Below are 16,099 nucleotides of genomic sequence, written 5' to 3' on the forward strand. Positions count from 1 at the left end.
ATGCAGCCAATGTTTCCTGGAGATTTGCTTTTAATGAATGATGTTTGTTAATTTTAATAATGTAAATCATGGTACACGTAGCGTGTTTTTTATGGGTGGGTTTGGCTGCTTTAAAAATTATGACTTACTGGAATGAATGATTTTGTCTGAGAGATTTTAACCAACTGGATTTGATTATCCGATTTCTGGTTATTAAAATTACTAAATGGTAGGTTTGTCCGAGAAATTCCAACTAACTGGAATTGATGAGTTTGTCTGAGAGATCATAACTTACGGAATGGTTAAGTATATATGAGAGATTTTAACTTACTTACAGGAATGGATGATTTTGGTAGGTAAATTCTGACCTACGAGTAAGAGCCTCGGTTAACGTCCCTACGTTCCATATATACAGGACTAGATTTACATGTATCTCAAAAGGGAATAAAATGTAGACGAGTTTGTCTGAGAGATTATAACTTACAGGAATATAATATGATCGAGTTTGTCCGAGAAATTATAACTTACAGGAATGATCGAGTTTGTCTGAGAAATTATAACTTACAGGAATATATGATCGAGTTTGTCTGAGAGATTATAACTTACAGGAATATATGATCGAGTTTGTCGAGAAATTATAACTTACAGGAATATATGATCGAGTTTGTCTGAGAGATTATAACTTACAGGAATATATGATCGAGTTTGTCGAGAAATTATAACTTACAGGAATATTTGATCGTGTTTGTCTGAGAGATTTTATCTTATACTGGCACGAATGAGTTTATCTCAGAAATTATAACTTACTGAATGGAAGAGTTTGTCTAAGAAATTCCAACTAACTGGAATTGTATGAGAGATTATTGTACTTTATATCAGTTTGTGGTTTTTAAAGATTTTATTCAACTTTTAATAAAGAGATATAATATTCTTACCAAGATATGTCTTAGTATACTAATGTTCACTTACAGAAGTTAATACATCAAAATTATACAAACACCCGAACTGCACACTTAAAGACTTTAAGGTTCATTATTCCGAGTTTGCCATACTTGCACGTTCTCAAAACAGTCTGTCTGCAATATGCTACCATGTGACATCAAAAACTTATTAATGTACCTTGATTATTTATCTCTATTATAATAGAATAGGGTCTGGACGTTAGTTTCACATGCAACATTACAGAACACAAAAACTCTCACTTGTCTGAAATTTGACCTACGTACCGTTAACTGGTCATTTGATCTGAGGAGACCAAAGGCCGGAACCGTTCCCGTATGGACTTCGGGTTCCAGGACACTGGTTAATGTAAAATTAATTCTCTGAGAAGATTTTCTCGTCAGAAATTTAACACCCCGTATTATGACATTTATAATGGAATACAAATTTGTCATTATACGTGGTTATAAATGTTGTGTGGACCTTCTCGGCCATTTTCCTTTCAGTTTTGACAGAGACATATTGCTTCGGCCCTCCTGATCTATTGGTATAATGGACGCGGGATTCACCACGCAAGCTTAAAAGGATGAGTTTACCATATGAGTGAATGAATGAGAAAAGGAGGAAGTAGAAAACCCAAAAGAAGAGTTTTATGATTATTTAGAGTCCTGTCAAATTCAGTGAAGGAGCTGGGTAGAGAAATACCAGAGTCGATAAAAACAGCAAGGCCCATAATGAAGCAATTGCAGTAATATCAATAAATGGCACAACCAAACATTGTTAGTTTACTAGGACAAAATTTTACAAAATTCCCTCGATAAGTCAAATATTTAAAAAAAAAATCAAATGAAATAATTGCATACCCAGTAAGAGGGCACATCGATCTATAAAGTAGTTATATCGACAAAATCACTCCCCCTCCTCCTTCAGGTGTATCTACGGTCCTAATATTATACATAATTCGATAAAATAATGTCGAAATATACAGGTGATGCGTAATGGAATCAGTATTTCTATTTAAATTGAAATGCATTATTTCAATGACTTTTTAACACAGTTGAATTTTTAGCATTACTTGCATAGCATGTATCTTGTAATATGATTGCATTTATACCAGTATGTCAGGCACTGATTTCAGAATTCTGTAACAACTCACGAGCAGGTGCGCGGAAACATCACAGCGAAGGGAGAATTCCTAGTGAAATGGTCTCCCTAAGAATGACAAAGGCCTGACACCCGATAGCGATGTATCACTTTGTGTATATACCTACAGTACCGTATCCCTATCTGTATCGCTACCTCGTCACCTTCATACCTCGGCTTTATCTCGTCCACGTGCGCCAATGCTCGCCTCACGCCACCTATAGCTAGCCATTCTTATCTTGAAATTGGTCTCGCGTGTTAAAGTGTGGCCCGCTAACATTCTTTTTTTTCTATATAATGAAAAACAATGATGTATACTACAGGGCTATTTATTACGCGATCCAAAAACTCATTCTGAACACCTCAACCCTTCAGAATCTCGTGTATTTATGTCACATCGACAGTCAGGGGCAAAATATTTAAGTTTAAAACCGATACGTAAAAGGTGGAAACGTAAGAGAACATTGCAATCAATATTTATTTTATTTTAAGATATTTTTAAAAATTATTTAGCAAATTACCACAGCCTTCTAATGTGAACCTGATTTATAATATTTCTAGTTTCGGATTATTTTGTTGTTGTTGTTTTTTGGACCAATTTTAACACTTTCACAGTTAAGAAACTGTTGCGTTATTTCCAAATACTTTTCTGTTATTGTACTATTATTATCTTTTTTTATATTCAATGAATGTATTTATTTTTCTAGTTGGAGAACTGTCGATTTAACTTGACGTTTCCCCGTCTCTTTTATGTTTAACTTTGAATGGGTGCTTCATTTTTGTTCATTTTTATGAGCAATGGTTGTTGAAATTGTGAACAGGTATAAAATTATAGTCTTTCAGACACATAAAAATTTCACGCACCCTCCGTTTCCTTTCTGTAAATAATATAATGAGACGTTATTGGATAATGCGTTTTGTAAATGCTATCTATTCTGCACTCCTATTGGTTGAATCATGTCCCACAGCGACCTGTTATTTAAGTGTTTCTAACAATGGAATTTTAAGATTTATTGACAGAGTGCGTCTGACATAATATCAAAAATGTGTATCCCATGTGCTCTGCGATAAAACAGAAGAAATGCAATATAATCATTTTACAGAAAACGTTTTTCAAGTTACGATGAGATGTGAACAGAGTAAATGTATGGTTCACTTTAGACAAAATTTACATCTCAAAGACAAGCTCCACGTTCGTCCAATATCAAAGCTAATTCATCTGTTCAGAATGTACTAGGCACGGCGTTTATTTACGAGAAAAACGAGCTTTTTACGACATTTGTTGAGTTTTTCGTGCTTGTTTTTATTTGTTTTTGCTTTTGTAAAGTCACCAACATCGAAAATATTATCAACTTTTTGACCGCTATTGTGTTTTTTCTCTAGACCCTTGAAAAAATTAATTCTTTGAAAAAGGAAGTTTGATTTTCTGCAAGTGCAAGAATTTTAAAAATAGAATATAAACCATATAAAGATAAAAGCAGTTAAATTTAGATAAGTTAAATAGTCTTGAAACTATCGGATAAGGATTTAAATTCCAAATCAGAAGAACTAATCTTAGTTCTCTTGCATTCAGAATTGTTTCATTATACAATATTTCAAAACAAGAATTGAATTTAAATTTCTGAATAATAAACATTGTTGAGGGGGTTAAATTCTATCCTTTAATTTGTCAACCCTTTTTGGCTATCAAAATGGAGGGGGGGGGGGTACTAGTATGTTGGTATGTCTGTATTACTTTGGGAGGGGGTGGGACACTCATTATAGACACAAAATATATTTATAACCCATCTGCTTAATTAATGCTAGTAGATGTTTTTTTTTTCAATATTTAAAAAAAAGAATTTCAGATTCTATAAAATGGTAACAAATTTCTTTATTAAAAAAAGAATTCAGGCTTTATTGCTGAAAGCAGTGAGTTCCGCTCCCAGATCTCCCCTTCACCTGTTTAAAGTATTTTAATTTTTTTTTTTTTACATTAATTAAAACACTGAAAACAAAAATCCACGAATTTAACTCGTACTCTGTTTGTTTGACAGAAGCATCACTGCGCGTCCTTACTAAGGGAGACATGTGTTGACCGGTGGCTATGGCTTATTATGAGGGTATTTACCGATTGTGGACGGTGATGCAGACGGATTGATATTATAGTTTGGTCCTAATACTGCGGTTTTGTTTGATGTTTAAATCTTACTTCTCTGCTTAGTACTAGAAAATAACGCGCCACCGGCGTAGATAGATGCTATCAGATCGAGGCGAGTGATTGGTCATTTGTCAGGCTACGTAATACCTTTTATAGTCCCACCAGTAGGACAAAATTGTGTTTACTCGACCTGAACATGGCTGGATGCTGGAATTTTTCTCATTCTTTCTCATTGTTCACTTTCAACAAATCTTGCCCACGTTCATATACTAGTACTTTAAACTACTACAGAAGAAGTTTATGGGCAACAACGCTCATCCTACATCCACTTTCATCCTTAAAAATAAATTAAATAAAATGCCCCAAAAAAGTTGTCAATTTCCTGTACTAATTATAGACTATTGAGCTTCAGTGCTGTTCGATCCCGTCTCTGATGAGTTAAGTATGTTTGCTCTGCTCCCAATGTGTAGTCTTTCTATGGATTTTTTGGCTTGATTGCTGTTTTGCAACGGTTAGATCGTTCGTTCTATTGTTACAGAGTAAGGAGTTGATCCTTAAGTCGCGGGTTTGAATCCAACTGTTAGCTATGGAGACCAGTCCTCCGGATGAAATCGTATTTTACTGAGGCACTGTTTTACAGTAGATGCTAGCAATGGTACCTCACTGCTTAAAGACGTTTTAAAGTTCTGAGTATATCTCAAAGGTCAGATCAAAGGATCTTAAGCAAGCAAGCAATTAAACAAAACTGTTCGTCATCTCCAAGCTTCATATTAATTTATGTGTTACTAAAAAAGCCATTTGTTTTGTCAGTTTCGCCTAAGAAAATCCGAGTAGATGTAAATTTAGAGACGGTAATAGTGTGTATAGTAATGCCAATTATTTCCGATTCACAGAACACAAATTAGGCATTATCAAAAAAAATACAAGTCGGGAAAAATGACCCATCTCTTTATTCCACAAAAACGTTTTTAAAACACGAAAGCAGACCTGTGCGTGATGTACTTTTGTTAACCTAACCTGTGTCAGAAGACAGACTTTCTCACAACGTTGTTATACAACTTCGCACCGGAAGTGCTAACACGCAAAGTGTCCGGGTGTTGTTTTCGAGGGAAAGGTGACGACACCCTGTTATCTTGTCATCATTATTCCTCTGTTTTCGTGACGTCCATTACACGTGACCTCTATCTGTAAGGCGATATTGTTCGTGTGATGAGCGTTTTTATCTCCGGAATTCACTAGACCCGAGGGCCTTTAATAGAATCATTAGAAATTCTGAGCCACAATTGAAATATAAATCAATTTTCCTTTTAAGGTTGTTTTACTTTTCAATTATCTCTTTAAAACAGTTTCAGACGTGACCTATACTATATATTTCAAGCGTTAATGCGAGCATGATTTATGTTGGCCGGGGGTCGCTGTGATCTCCTCGTCGTAATGACTGATGGTCATCAGTGCTGATGTCTTAATTAGAGGTTTTAAACTCCGCAGACGGCTTTATGATTCGTGGGGCCCGGTGTCCACTTTGTCGCGTGCCTGTTGACGACACTGTCACCAAGTCCCGTACAAACTCAGAGTAAGCAATACAAAGCAGACAATGTCACCAAGTCCCGTACAAACTCAGAGTTAGCAATACAAAGCAGACAATGTCACCAAGTCCAATACAAACTCAGAGTAAGCATCACCGTCCCGTACAATACAAAGCACACACAGGCACCAAGTATAATACAAACTCAGAGTTACCAATACAACGCAGGCACTGTCACAAAGTCCAAGCTAAGAGTTATCAATAAGAATCTTAATCACAAGAATAAAAACGAATTCTAAATGCAGTATTTTTAATTGCATGGAAATACTGCATTTTATACCTATAAATATACAAGATCATCTGAATAAATAGACATTGTTTTACCTTTAAAAATCTGTCCCTATACAAATCTATACGAAAAAAGTCTAGCATTTCTAATTTTTTGCCGAGCGGGCATACAAAAATCGATGTTGGACTGCTGAGTGAGATGTAGGACCGCTTACGTCACGGAATGGGCGGAGCTTAATCTCATTCTCCTTCGTTGGTGTTCAAAAGTGACGGTCCTGCTGTTACATCACGAAAGACAGTACAAAATACATGTTTGTAAAAAAATAAAATGAAAGATAAAACAAACATATATTGACTGAGTTCTTGAGCAATATGCGTTCTGTCGACCCTCGAACCAAACTGTCTGCCTGAGTCTTGGGTCTGACAAAACGCATGTTGCCCTCAAACTCAATAAATGTATAATGTTAAGATGTAAAGAACATATTACGCCGATGAATACTTCGAAATTACAGATATATGTATGTAGACCTTGTAAATTACACATGATTAATTAAACCATCCTCGCAATGTCACGGTTTGCGAGTCGGAAATCACAAAATCTTGACATTGTGAGGATGCTATTATACTTACTTTGAGATATTTACATGTACAGATGATACTGTACTGCATGTGGATTAAAAAAATATATCAACTAGTGCTAATTGTAACGGAGACCGTTACAGATGTTCCCCAAACGCTCCCCAACTCCCAAATAGGACAAAATCTATGCATAAATTTGAGACTTTAACAACGCCAAGTTCATTCAAATTTTAGCATTGCACGCGTGCACATGTGAATGCATGTGCGTAATGACCATATCATCTTGTCTACACAATCTATACATTTTAATATACTAAATATTAAAGTATTTAATCCAAAAGTATTTAAAAATGCGCTCATTCAAGTGCATTTTTGATTTAACTCATTTCACGTGCACGCACGTGCATACATGAGCATGGTGTCCATATCTTATTGTAGACGTCCATTACATCTCTCTATATTCTAAATCCCACTCCGTTTGGTTGAAAACCAAAGCAGCTATAGCTGTTTGAAGTTTCAGCCAATCAGATTACAGCGCAAGTACACGCACGTGTATGCATGTGCATGGCGACCATATCATGTTGTAGAAGTTCACTATATCTATCTATGTTCCAAATCCCATCCTGTTTGAGTGATAACCAAGGGAGTTATAGCTATTTAAAGTTTAAGCCAATCAGATTGCAGCGCACGTGCATGCACGTAATTTTATGATATATGCTATATATCATGTTGTAGGATATATTAATGCATGGCTATGTTCAAAATTTCATAGGATTTCGTCGAAAAACAATAAAGATATAGAGACTTTAGTTTCAGCCAATCAGAGCAAAGCGCACGTGCATGCGCGTGAGATCTTGCTATTTTGACCATATCATTATGTCTATACTACTAATAAATAATCAAATTATGAGTTTCAAAGCATTTTATCAAAAAATAAAAAAGTTACGGTTATATCTATTATATTGGTCAATTCACGTGTTGCACGCGCACCCTCTTGCAAGCACGTGCGCGCAAAATGACCTTGATTCCACAAATCTACATAACATGTCTACTGACCCTAAAAAGGTTTTACCTACATCGGATGAACAGTTTACAAGATCACTCCCGGACAAAAAAGTACCCAGGAAGAAGAAGAAGAATAATAATAATAAGAAACAGAGTAAAAACAATATGTTCCCCAACTTCGTTTGGGGAACATAATGAACAATCTGAAATACTATTATATTATTACAGAAAACGCAGCCAATGTTGGGAACAGCAATCTATAAAAATGCTATTATTGGACACCTCATGCCTTTGTTGAATGAAAAACGTAGGTCCACATTTTAAATGAAAATATTGTATGCTCTATTTACACTCGTATGTATATTGTATTTTCATGTTTCTATTTTAAATTCTTCATTTCTATGTCCAATTAATCGAAGTTTCGGGAATATATAGTTTGAATGTACATATTCAACTGTGACCTAATTGAATTTTTGTAATTTATATGTAGAGAGAGGACGTCATAAGTTTTTAGAACTTGTGCCCAATCCCTTTGTAATTAGAAATTACAATAAAATATGATCAAACCATATAGTTTTTTTTCCTATCCATTTATCTGTCGGTTTCTTTGTACACCAAACTCTTGCAATGGATTTCATGTTTCACAGGTATACTCCTTAAGACCTTTCTTGGGGTTCATACAACTTTTTCTATATCGATACGTATCACGATATTTGAGACACGATACGATATGTATCGCGATATGTTTAATTGCTTATAAAATCTTTTTTTGCATTGAAATAAACAAATTATTTCTTTGCAAATGAGAATAATTTATTTCAATTAATTGTTTATGTGTTGTAAAGCAAAAATATTTTACTCGGTGTTAATTATTATTTATTATTTATTTCATATCTATATTTATATTTAACTTATTTATTTTATATATTGAACCCCAAATGTTAAATAAAGAAAAGCAGAAGTCAGATTTTTTGGGGGATATTTCGATATTTTTTCAAATGTATCGATATGTGTATCGTCCTCATATATATCACTATATATCGATATATCGTCCCAGCCCTAATTAACATAGGCCATGACTTTTGAACTAAGGCTTTCAAGCTTCACATTAGTATTTATCTTGACAAGACCTTTTAATAGATACTAATATAAATATTTTGACCATGACCTTAGAGTTTGGCCCATTCTTAAAAAAATCTCTATCCTTCGTCCTATCTTTTGGACAGTTAGTACAAAAGGCTTTTATATTTCACAGGTTTATTCCTTATGAAAAGACATTCCTTTGACAACCAACAGTTTTTACCTTTTGACCTTGACCTTGGAGTTTGACTTACATTTGAGAAAGTTCAACTATCGTCATAAGTTAGCCACGGAGGCATCAGTTTTTCCCATAAACATCTTGTTTTTGTTATTTGTTTTAAACAAATGTGAATTATTATTTGGGTTTCAATAAACCCACTTTAACTCCTATCTTGTAATAAATCTGAAAGGATTAAAACGCCATTATGTCAGACTTGGGACATAATGTTATGTGATAAAGTGAAAGCGAATAATAAAGTGAATCGCCAAATGTTGATTTTCCTGATAACTCTTATTTTTTTCCTGGTTTGTAGAAAATCATCCTTTCACTATCTTTATATAAAAAAAAATTAAGATAAAAAAAAATCAAAATGAAAAACTCTTTGTGCCATTATATAAGAGCAATGATCACTCATCACTGAATTCAATCAATCATTTTTTTGAATCTCTTGACTTCACTATTCGAATTCGAAATACCGTAAATTTTATTAAAGGGCCTAATTCAAACAGCTGTATTTAGTAATCTGTGAAAAATCTTATTAACCTGACAACAACAATTTAAATGAAAAAAAAAAAACAAAACATTTTTGTTTCAACGTACTAGCCATTCAGATGTTTAAAGTTGATCTTACTTTTAGTTTTTATAGAAATGAATTTTACAGTTTAAAAAATACGTTGTTAAAATAATAATTAATAGAGTTTTAACCTCTCTCTCTCTCTCTCTCTCTCTCTCTCTCTCTCTCTCTCTCTCTCTCTCTCTCTCTCTCTGTGTTGTGTGTGTGTCGATAAGTTAAAAGTTTATTTCAATGTTTTTTTCTAAAAAAAAAATTCCATATCTATATTAATGCAAAATACTTAAAGTTCGATAAAATGGGGTCAAAAAATACTTTAAAGGAATACTATTTTTAGTAAATACAGTGTATAAATATAAAATCTTGAATACAATATACCTGTAACTTTTACCTTGACAGCTCATATTACATGAGTATTATGCCATAAGCGAAAATGAAAAGGTAAACCTACATTTGATAAAAGCAATGAATTTTCATGCGATTTTTATCAACATTCTACATGAGCGAGCAGATACAACAAACTGTTCTTAATGTTTGATTTGATAAATAGAAACTAGTCAAGGAATTCAAATGAAAACACAACGTGCAAATGCGTTAATTATGGCGAACAATTATGTTAACTTTCTCACGACACAAACCACAAGAGCCGCATGTGCAGGAATGTCCAATGTCTCCGAGGTGATGTGGGAAATCTTGACATGTAAGGGACGCTGCACGTGCAGGGAGAATTATGACAAGGTAATGTTGGCCAATATTGAGTAGTTATTGCAGTTGCAGCTATTTAAAAGGACGCGCTTCATTGGAGCATGATTCCCGATAGATCGACTCAGCGGATTGGTCAATCATCATTAATCGTCGATGAAAAAGCGGGAAAAGGTGTCGCAAAATGAATGCCATTTTATTTGGTTGATTAACTGCTTTAATTGGCGCGGACAGAAATTAAGCATTTTGATGGTATAGTAATATTAGACTTAATGTCGGCTCAGAACATAAGATTATGAGAAAAAAATGCCCTGTCATAACCATGTCCGACGATTACATTTTAAATTAAAAAATGTAAAATTTAGCGCCGAAGTATAGTTAAAAATTGATTGTATGTGGACAATACAATCGCAGAAAATTAAAATATCAAATCAACTCACAATATTTAAGTTCAAAAGCAAGTTCCAAGATTTTAACAGAAAATGTTTATCGCTTAGAAAATAAATAAATTTAATTTTTTTTTTAATTTCGAGGTAAAAATTAATTAAAATATAATTGATTTAAACAGTATTTATTCAGTAAACTGAATAGATTGGGCAACGGGCTTAAAGCCTATAAATACCCTCTCTATACAACAAGTCAAGATTACAATACAATGAACAGAGTATATATTTACAATATATATTTAGATATGAGTGCTCACATACGCATTCACACACACCCTCACGCAACCATTCCCTTAACTATAATTAAAATGTATTTCCTCTCATGAGATTTATAAACTGTCTGACAGATACAAAATTTATGTTAAATGAAACGAATAAAGCGTTTTTATTGTAAAATACCGAGTGATTTTAGGTACTTTTACTTTGAGTTGATTTTACTCCAGCAGGCATGTTCATGAAACTTTCCTAAGATTTGTTAAGACGATTCCTAAGATATGACTTAGGAAGAAACTTAGGAACATCCTAAGATCAACTTAGGACGTATCATAAGATGTATTTCGACGATGACTTAGGAAGATCTTAAGTTAGGACATCCTAACTTACAATGAATACTTGTATCTTAAACATTTATCGATAAATGTATAATTTTGGAAACATTTTACGGGAAAGAAATTACATAACATTAAAAAAGGAAATACATTTACATGTCCATGTGACTTCAGTATATTTCAATGTTTGCCTTTTTTGATATTATAAAGTATTTAACACCGCTTGTAAATCGTATTGAAACAAACAAATTGTATAGTTAAGATTTATAGTTTAAAAAATAATAACCTCTAAGTGATCTACCTTCATACACGGACTGTTGAGAAACAAGAAATTATCGCTTATACTTGCAATGTTCAAAATCATAAGCATCAAAACAAACTTAGGATGATCTTAGGACAGGTATTATGTTGTTCTAAAGTTAGGAAAAACTTAGGAAAGATTCTAAATTTAGGAAAGCTTCGAGAAACTGACTTAAAACTAGGACATTTCCTAAGACGTTCTTAGGACACAAGATAGCTTCGTGAACATGCCTGCGGGTCCCCAGAACCAACCGATTCTTTGTTTACAATAAATGTAAAAAGTATATAGAAATTACCTTTTCAGCCTTTAATTACAATAATAATTTCATACGTATTTTTTCAAAAAAAATATTGAACATTATTTATACAGACTCAAAATTAAAATCCACAGCCATTTAAGACCATGAAATAAACACATTAGCTCAAGTTTTCTTTCCAACCGGCGTCACATTTTTAGTAAAGGTATATGTCTCTCACATCCTATAACTAAAGCTATATCAATAAAAAATGTCAGCTATGGTACTTTTCTGACCAATTATTATACCCCATGCAAAACGTTACGGGGGAGAGAATACAGGCACGTAGCAGCTGGTGGAAGCGCTCCCCACACTTTTTTCCCAAACATCTCTTTACTTTTAAAAAAATCTTCATTGAAAGACCACCGAAAGCTTCCTCACCCTTTTTGTTACAGTAAAGCCAAGCAAGGTTGAAGTCGTCTTGTATGAATAAATTTTGGTGCTGAGGGAAGTGGGACCTACATCCCCCTCCTCTAACTAAATAGGAGTTTCTTTTTTTTCTCTGGCTTGCCCCCCCCTTTCAAAAACGATGGCTCGTCACAATAATATACAATACTATTGACATATATGTATGTGAAAACATTCTTATTCTACTTTTTTTAGCTCACCTGAGCCGAAGGCTCAAGTGAGCTTTTCTGATCACATTTTGTCCGTCGTCCGTCCGTCTAGCTGTCTGTCTGTCCGTCTGTAAACTTTTCACATTTTCGACTTCTTCTCAAGAACCACTGGGCCAATTTTGACCAAACTTAGTACAAAGCATCCTTGGGTGAAGGGGAATTTAAATTGTTAAAATGAAGGGACAGATCCCCTCGCAAGGGGAGATAATCAAGAAAAGACAAAAATAGGGTGGGGTCATTAAAAAATCTTCTTCTCAATAACCACTGGGCCAGAAAAGCTGAAACTTATGTGAAAGCATCCTAGGGTAGTGTAGATATTAAATTGTTCAAATTATGACCCCCGGGGGAAGGGCGGGGCCACAATGGGGAATCAAAGTTTTACATAGAAATATATAGGAAAAATCTTTGAAAATCTTCTTCTCAAGAACTACTGGGCCAGAAAAGCTGAAACTTATGTGAAAGCATCCTAGGGTAGTGTAGATTCTAAATTGTTCAAATCATGACCCCCGGGGGAAGGGCGGGGCCACAATGGGGAATCAAAGTTTTACATAGAAATATATAGGAAAAATCTTTGAAAATCTTCTTCTCAAGAACCACTGGGCCAGAAAAGCTGAAACTTATTTGCACATGGAAGGATCCTGGGGTAGTTGATTTCAAAATGTCTTAATTATGATCAGTGGGGTAGGGTGGGGATACATAATGTATTACAAGGGGGAAATCTGGTAAAGAACAGAATGGTCAAAGCTTCTCAGGTGAGCGATGTGGCCCATGGGCCTCTTGTTATCTTGATAAGAGGAGGTATTGACTTGTTAAAAAATATTGCAAGGATAAATAATCTAAAATACATGTTGTATCTGTAAAAAATACATTTTGCTGAACAATTAATTTCTGCTTTGAGGTCTTGTATTTAGTTATCTGCTATTCTTTATTTGATTTTTGGATATTGTTTGTTAATCAATGGTTTGTCCTGTCCAAACCAGATATACAGGGAATATACTGTGTTCCCCGCCATATTTATACAAACACTCAACAACACGAGATGTTTTATTTAGATCACTAGAGTTCTATCAGTGAGCATGCGCATATCTAACACTAGTGCGACACGGGTTGTCTTAATCGAATACACTCATAGGGTTTGAATAAGGTCTGTTATAGTTTTAGACTTCAGGGTTTACACGTTACAGCAATGAGCAGAAAAAGGAACCCAAACTTTAGTGAAATGGAACTCCAAATACTTTTGGATAATGTGGAGAAAAATAAGGACATTATTTTTAGTAAACATTCAAATGTTGTAACCAATATTTCCAAAAAACGAGTTTGGGAGGGGATTTGTGAAAAGGTTAATGCTGTGTCTTCGGGACACACTAGAACCGTAGACGAACTTCGAAAGAAATGGTCAACCTATGCCAGTGACACGAAAAATAGGATTTCCTCAAATCGGAAAGAGTCAGTGAAGACCGGGGGAGGAATGGCACCTCCTGAGCTTACGCCGCTTCAAGATAAAATTGTTGGTATTATGGGGCCCACGGCGATCGAGGGAATTTCAGGAGGTTTAGACACTTGCGGGGAATTCGAGGATGCATGCAGCAGCCTCAGCTCTGCTTCAACTATAAGTTTACAAGGTAAAAATAAATATACCATTCATGTATATTATAAAAATGCCGCTTATTCATTGCCCAATTCAAAGTTGAACTCCGCATTTATAGAATATTTTCTCCTTCGCCTTTGTATCTCAAAATTATCAATGAAATTTTTATGTCTATTAAGTAAATAATCCCAAAAAATATTTAGCGGTTGCATATTGGCTGTAAAAGTGGGTTAGGGTAAAACGAATGCTACTGAAGTATGTAGCCTATTAATTTAGGAAGGGTAAATTATTTTTATAAGTAAGACTAAATAATTCTTTTTTTTTTATTAAGATAAACCGTCTACCAGTGGGAACAATGAAATGGATCCACCCAAAAAAGTGTCCTCCAGGAAGCGCCATATACAGGATGAGGACAATCAAAGCTCCCAAAGATTAGTCGCAATTGAAGAAGAGAGTTCTTGTAGAGAAGGAGAGACTTTCTATTGAAAAGGAGAGACTTGAAGTGGAAAAGCAGAGACTTGAAATTGAGAAACAAAAATTAATCATATCACAACAACGTCATCAAATTTATTTAGGGCAGTTAGGTGTTCAGTTTACATGTATACCCCAAGGAGCTGACACGAGCATCGCACACGAGTAAAATGTAATAAACAAGTACTGCAGACTTATTCATAAAAAATAAAACAATGAAGGTATGGTATGTTTTATAAAATAATTGTATGCTTCTTAAGAATAAACCTACAGGTATTTCTAGATTTTCGATATACATGCATGCATGATGATTTTAAAAGACAAATGTACTAAGCACAAGCTAGACAATTGCAATCAGCCAGGCATTCAATGTCTGAAAAATTCATTTACTAGTCTTAATCTGACATTTTCTCCGTCACCATTTAAATTCTCAGCGAATTGTTGAGCACGTATGTGTCCATTATCGTGGGGATCACATCCTTCAGGGAGTGGGATTCTGTCGATGATGCACATGTTGTGTAGCACTGCTGTGGCAACAAATATTTTGCACACCTTGTCGGGACTGTATAGAAGTGTTCCGCCGCTACTGTCCAGGCACCGGAAACGAGCTTTTAGCACACCAAAAGCCCTTTCTATCACGTTTCTTGTTAGAATGTGGGATGTGTTGTATCTCTCTTCAGCTTGAGAATTTGGGTTTAACACGGGTGTTAACAGCCATGGGCGCAAGGGGTATCCACTATCTCCTAATAACCAACCCTCACTTATCGTGCCGTTCACAAACAGACGTTTTAATTCCGAATTAGACCATATAAAAGCATCATGAGTACTTCCGGGCCATCTTGCAACTATATTTAAAATTTTCAAAGTTGAATCACATACATGTACTCCTTGAATGTTTATGGAGTGATAGTTTTTGCGATTGACATATAAGTGTTCGTCGATGGTTGGTGCTTTCATTCTAATATGAGTACAATCTATTGCCCCAACAGTGTTTGGAAAATGAGCAATTTCATAAAAGTCTTTCTTTATTTTGTTCAACTCTACTACATCAACTGGCATTTTAATGTTATGTTTGGAAATTTCAATCAAACAGTTTGTAACATCTTCTATTGCATTCCCTGTGCTTTGCCGAGAAATATTGGAATTCCTGTTGGTACGAATAGCTCCCCGCTACTAGCAGACCTTATTTGTATTCCTATGAAGCAGAATTTGTGCAAAATCTTATGCGTGAAATGAATAAAATACTCGCTGTGGCCTTCAACAATGACCTTGTCAGTAAATACTATTTACAGTGTATCACCTAGTCAAATGCTGACTGACGTTTTTCTTACTAATTGTTAGTCCAGTTATTAACACGCTGACTTGTCGACTGATTTTTCCGTTTTTTCCAGATCATGACAAGAAGCACGCGGCGGGTATGACCGGTCGGCAGGGGATATCCACTCCTCCATGGCACCTGATCCCACCTCTGACGTTTTGGAGGTATTTGTTTGCTCTGCTCCTATCTTGTATTGTTTTATAGACTTTTGATCATAGATACTGTTCGTTATCTCCATATGTTTCATTGACCAGAGAGACAGAACATACCACAGACAAATTAGTCTAGAAACAAATATCTAACAAATGGAATGAAATAAGTTAATCAAAATACAACCGAATGAA

The 16,099-nt window shown here is 34.7% G+C and overlaps 2 protein-coding genes across 2 annotated transcripts; one reads left to right on the forward strand and one right to left on the reverse strand.

Moving 5' to 3' along the window:
- Positions 1–13,504: 13,504 nt before the first annotated feature.
- LOC134234560 (myb/SANT-like DNA-binding domain-containing protein 4) lies at positions 13,505–14,452 on the forward strand. The gene is made up of 2 exons (XM_062716649.1): positions 13,505–14,000; positions 14,298–14,452. The coding sequence occupies exons 1-2, from the start codon at positions 13,565–13,567 to the stop codon at positions 14,450–14,452; spliced, it is 591 nt and encodes a 196-aa protein (XP_062572633.1). The 5' UTR covers positions 13,505–13,564.
- A 351-nt stretch (positions 14,453–14,803) lies between these two features.
- Positions 14,804–15,496, reverse strand: LOC134234548 (putative nuclease HARBI1). The gene has a single exon (XM_062716639.1). It carries the CDS (start codon positions 15,494–15,496, stop codon positions 14,804–14,806), a length of 693 nt encoding a protein of 230 aa, XP_062572623.1.
- Between the last annotated feature and the right edge of the window lie 603 nt (positions 15,497–16,099).

This window comes from Saccostrea cucullata, unplaced genomic scaffold, assembly GCF_032062105.1.
Source record: "Saccostrea cucullata isolate Sc308-1 unplaced genomic scaffold, CSIRO_AGI_Scuc_v1 ctg14222, whole genome shotgun sequence".
NCBI lineage: Eukaryota > Metazoa > Mollusca > Bivalvia > Ostreida > Ostreidae > Saccostrea > Saccostrea cuccullata.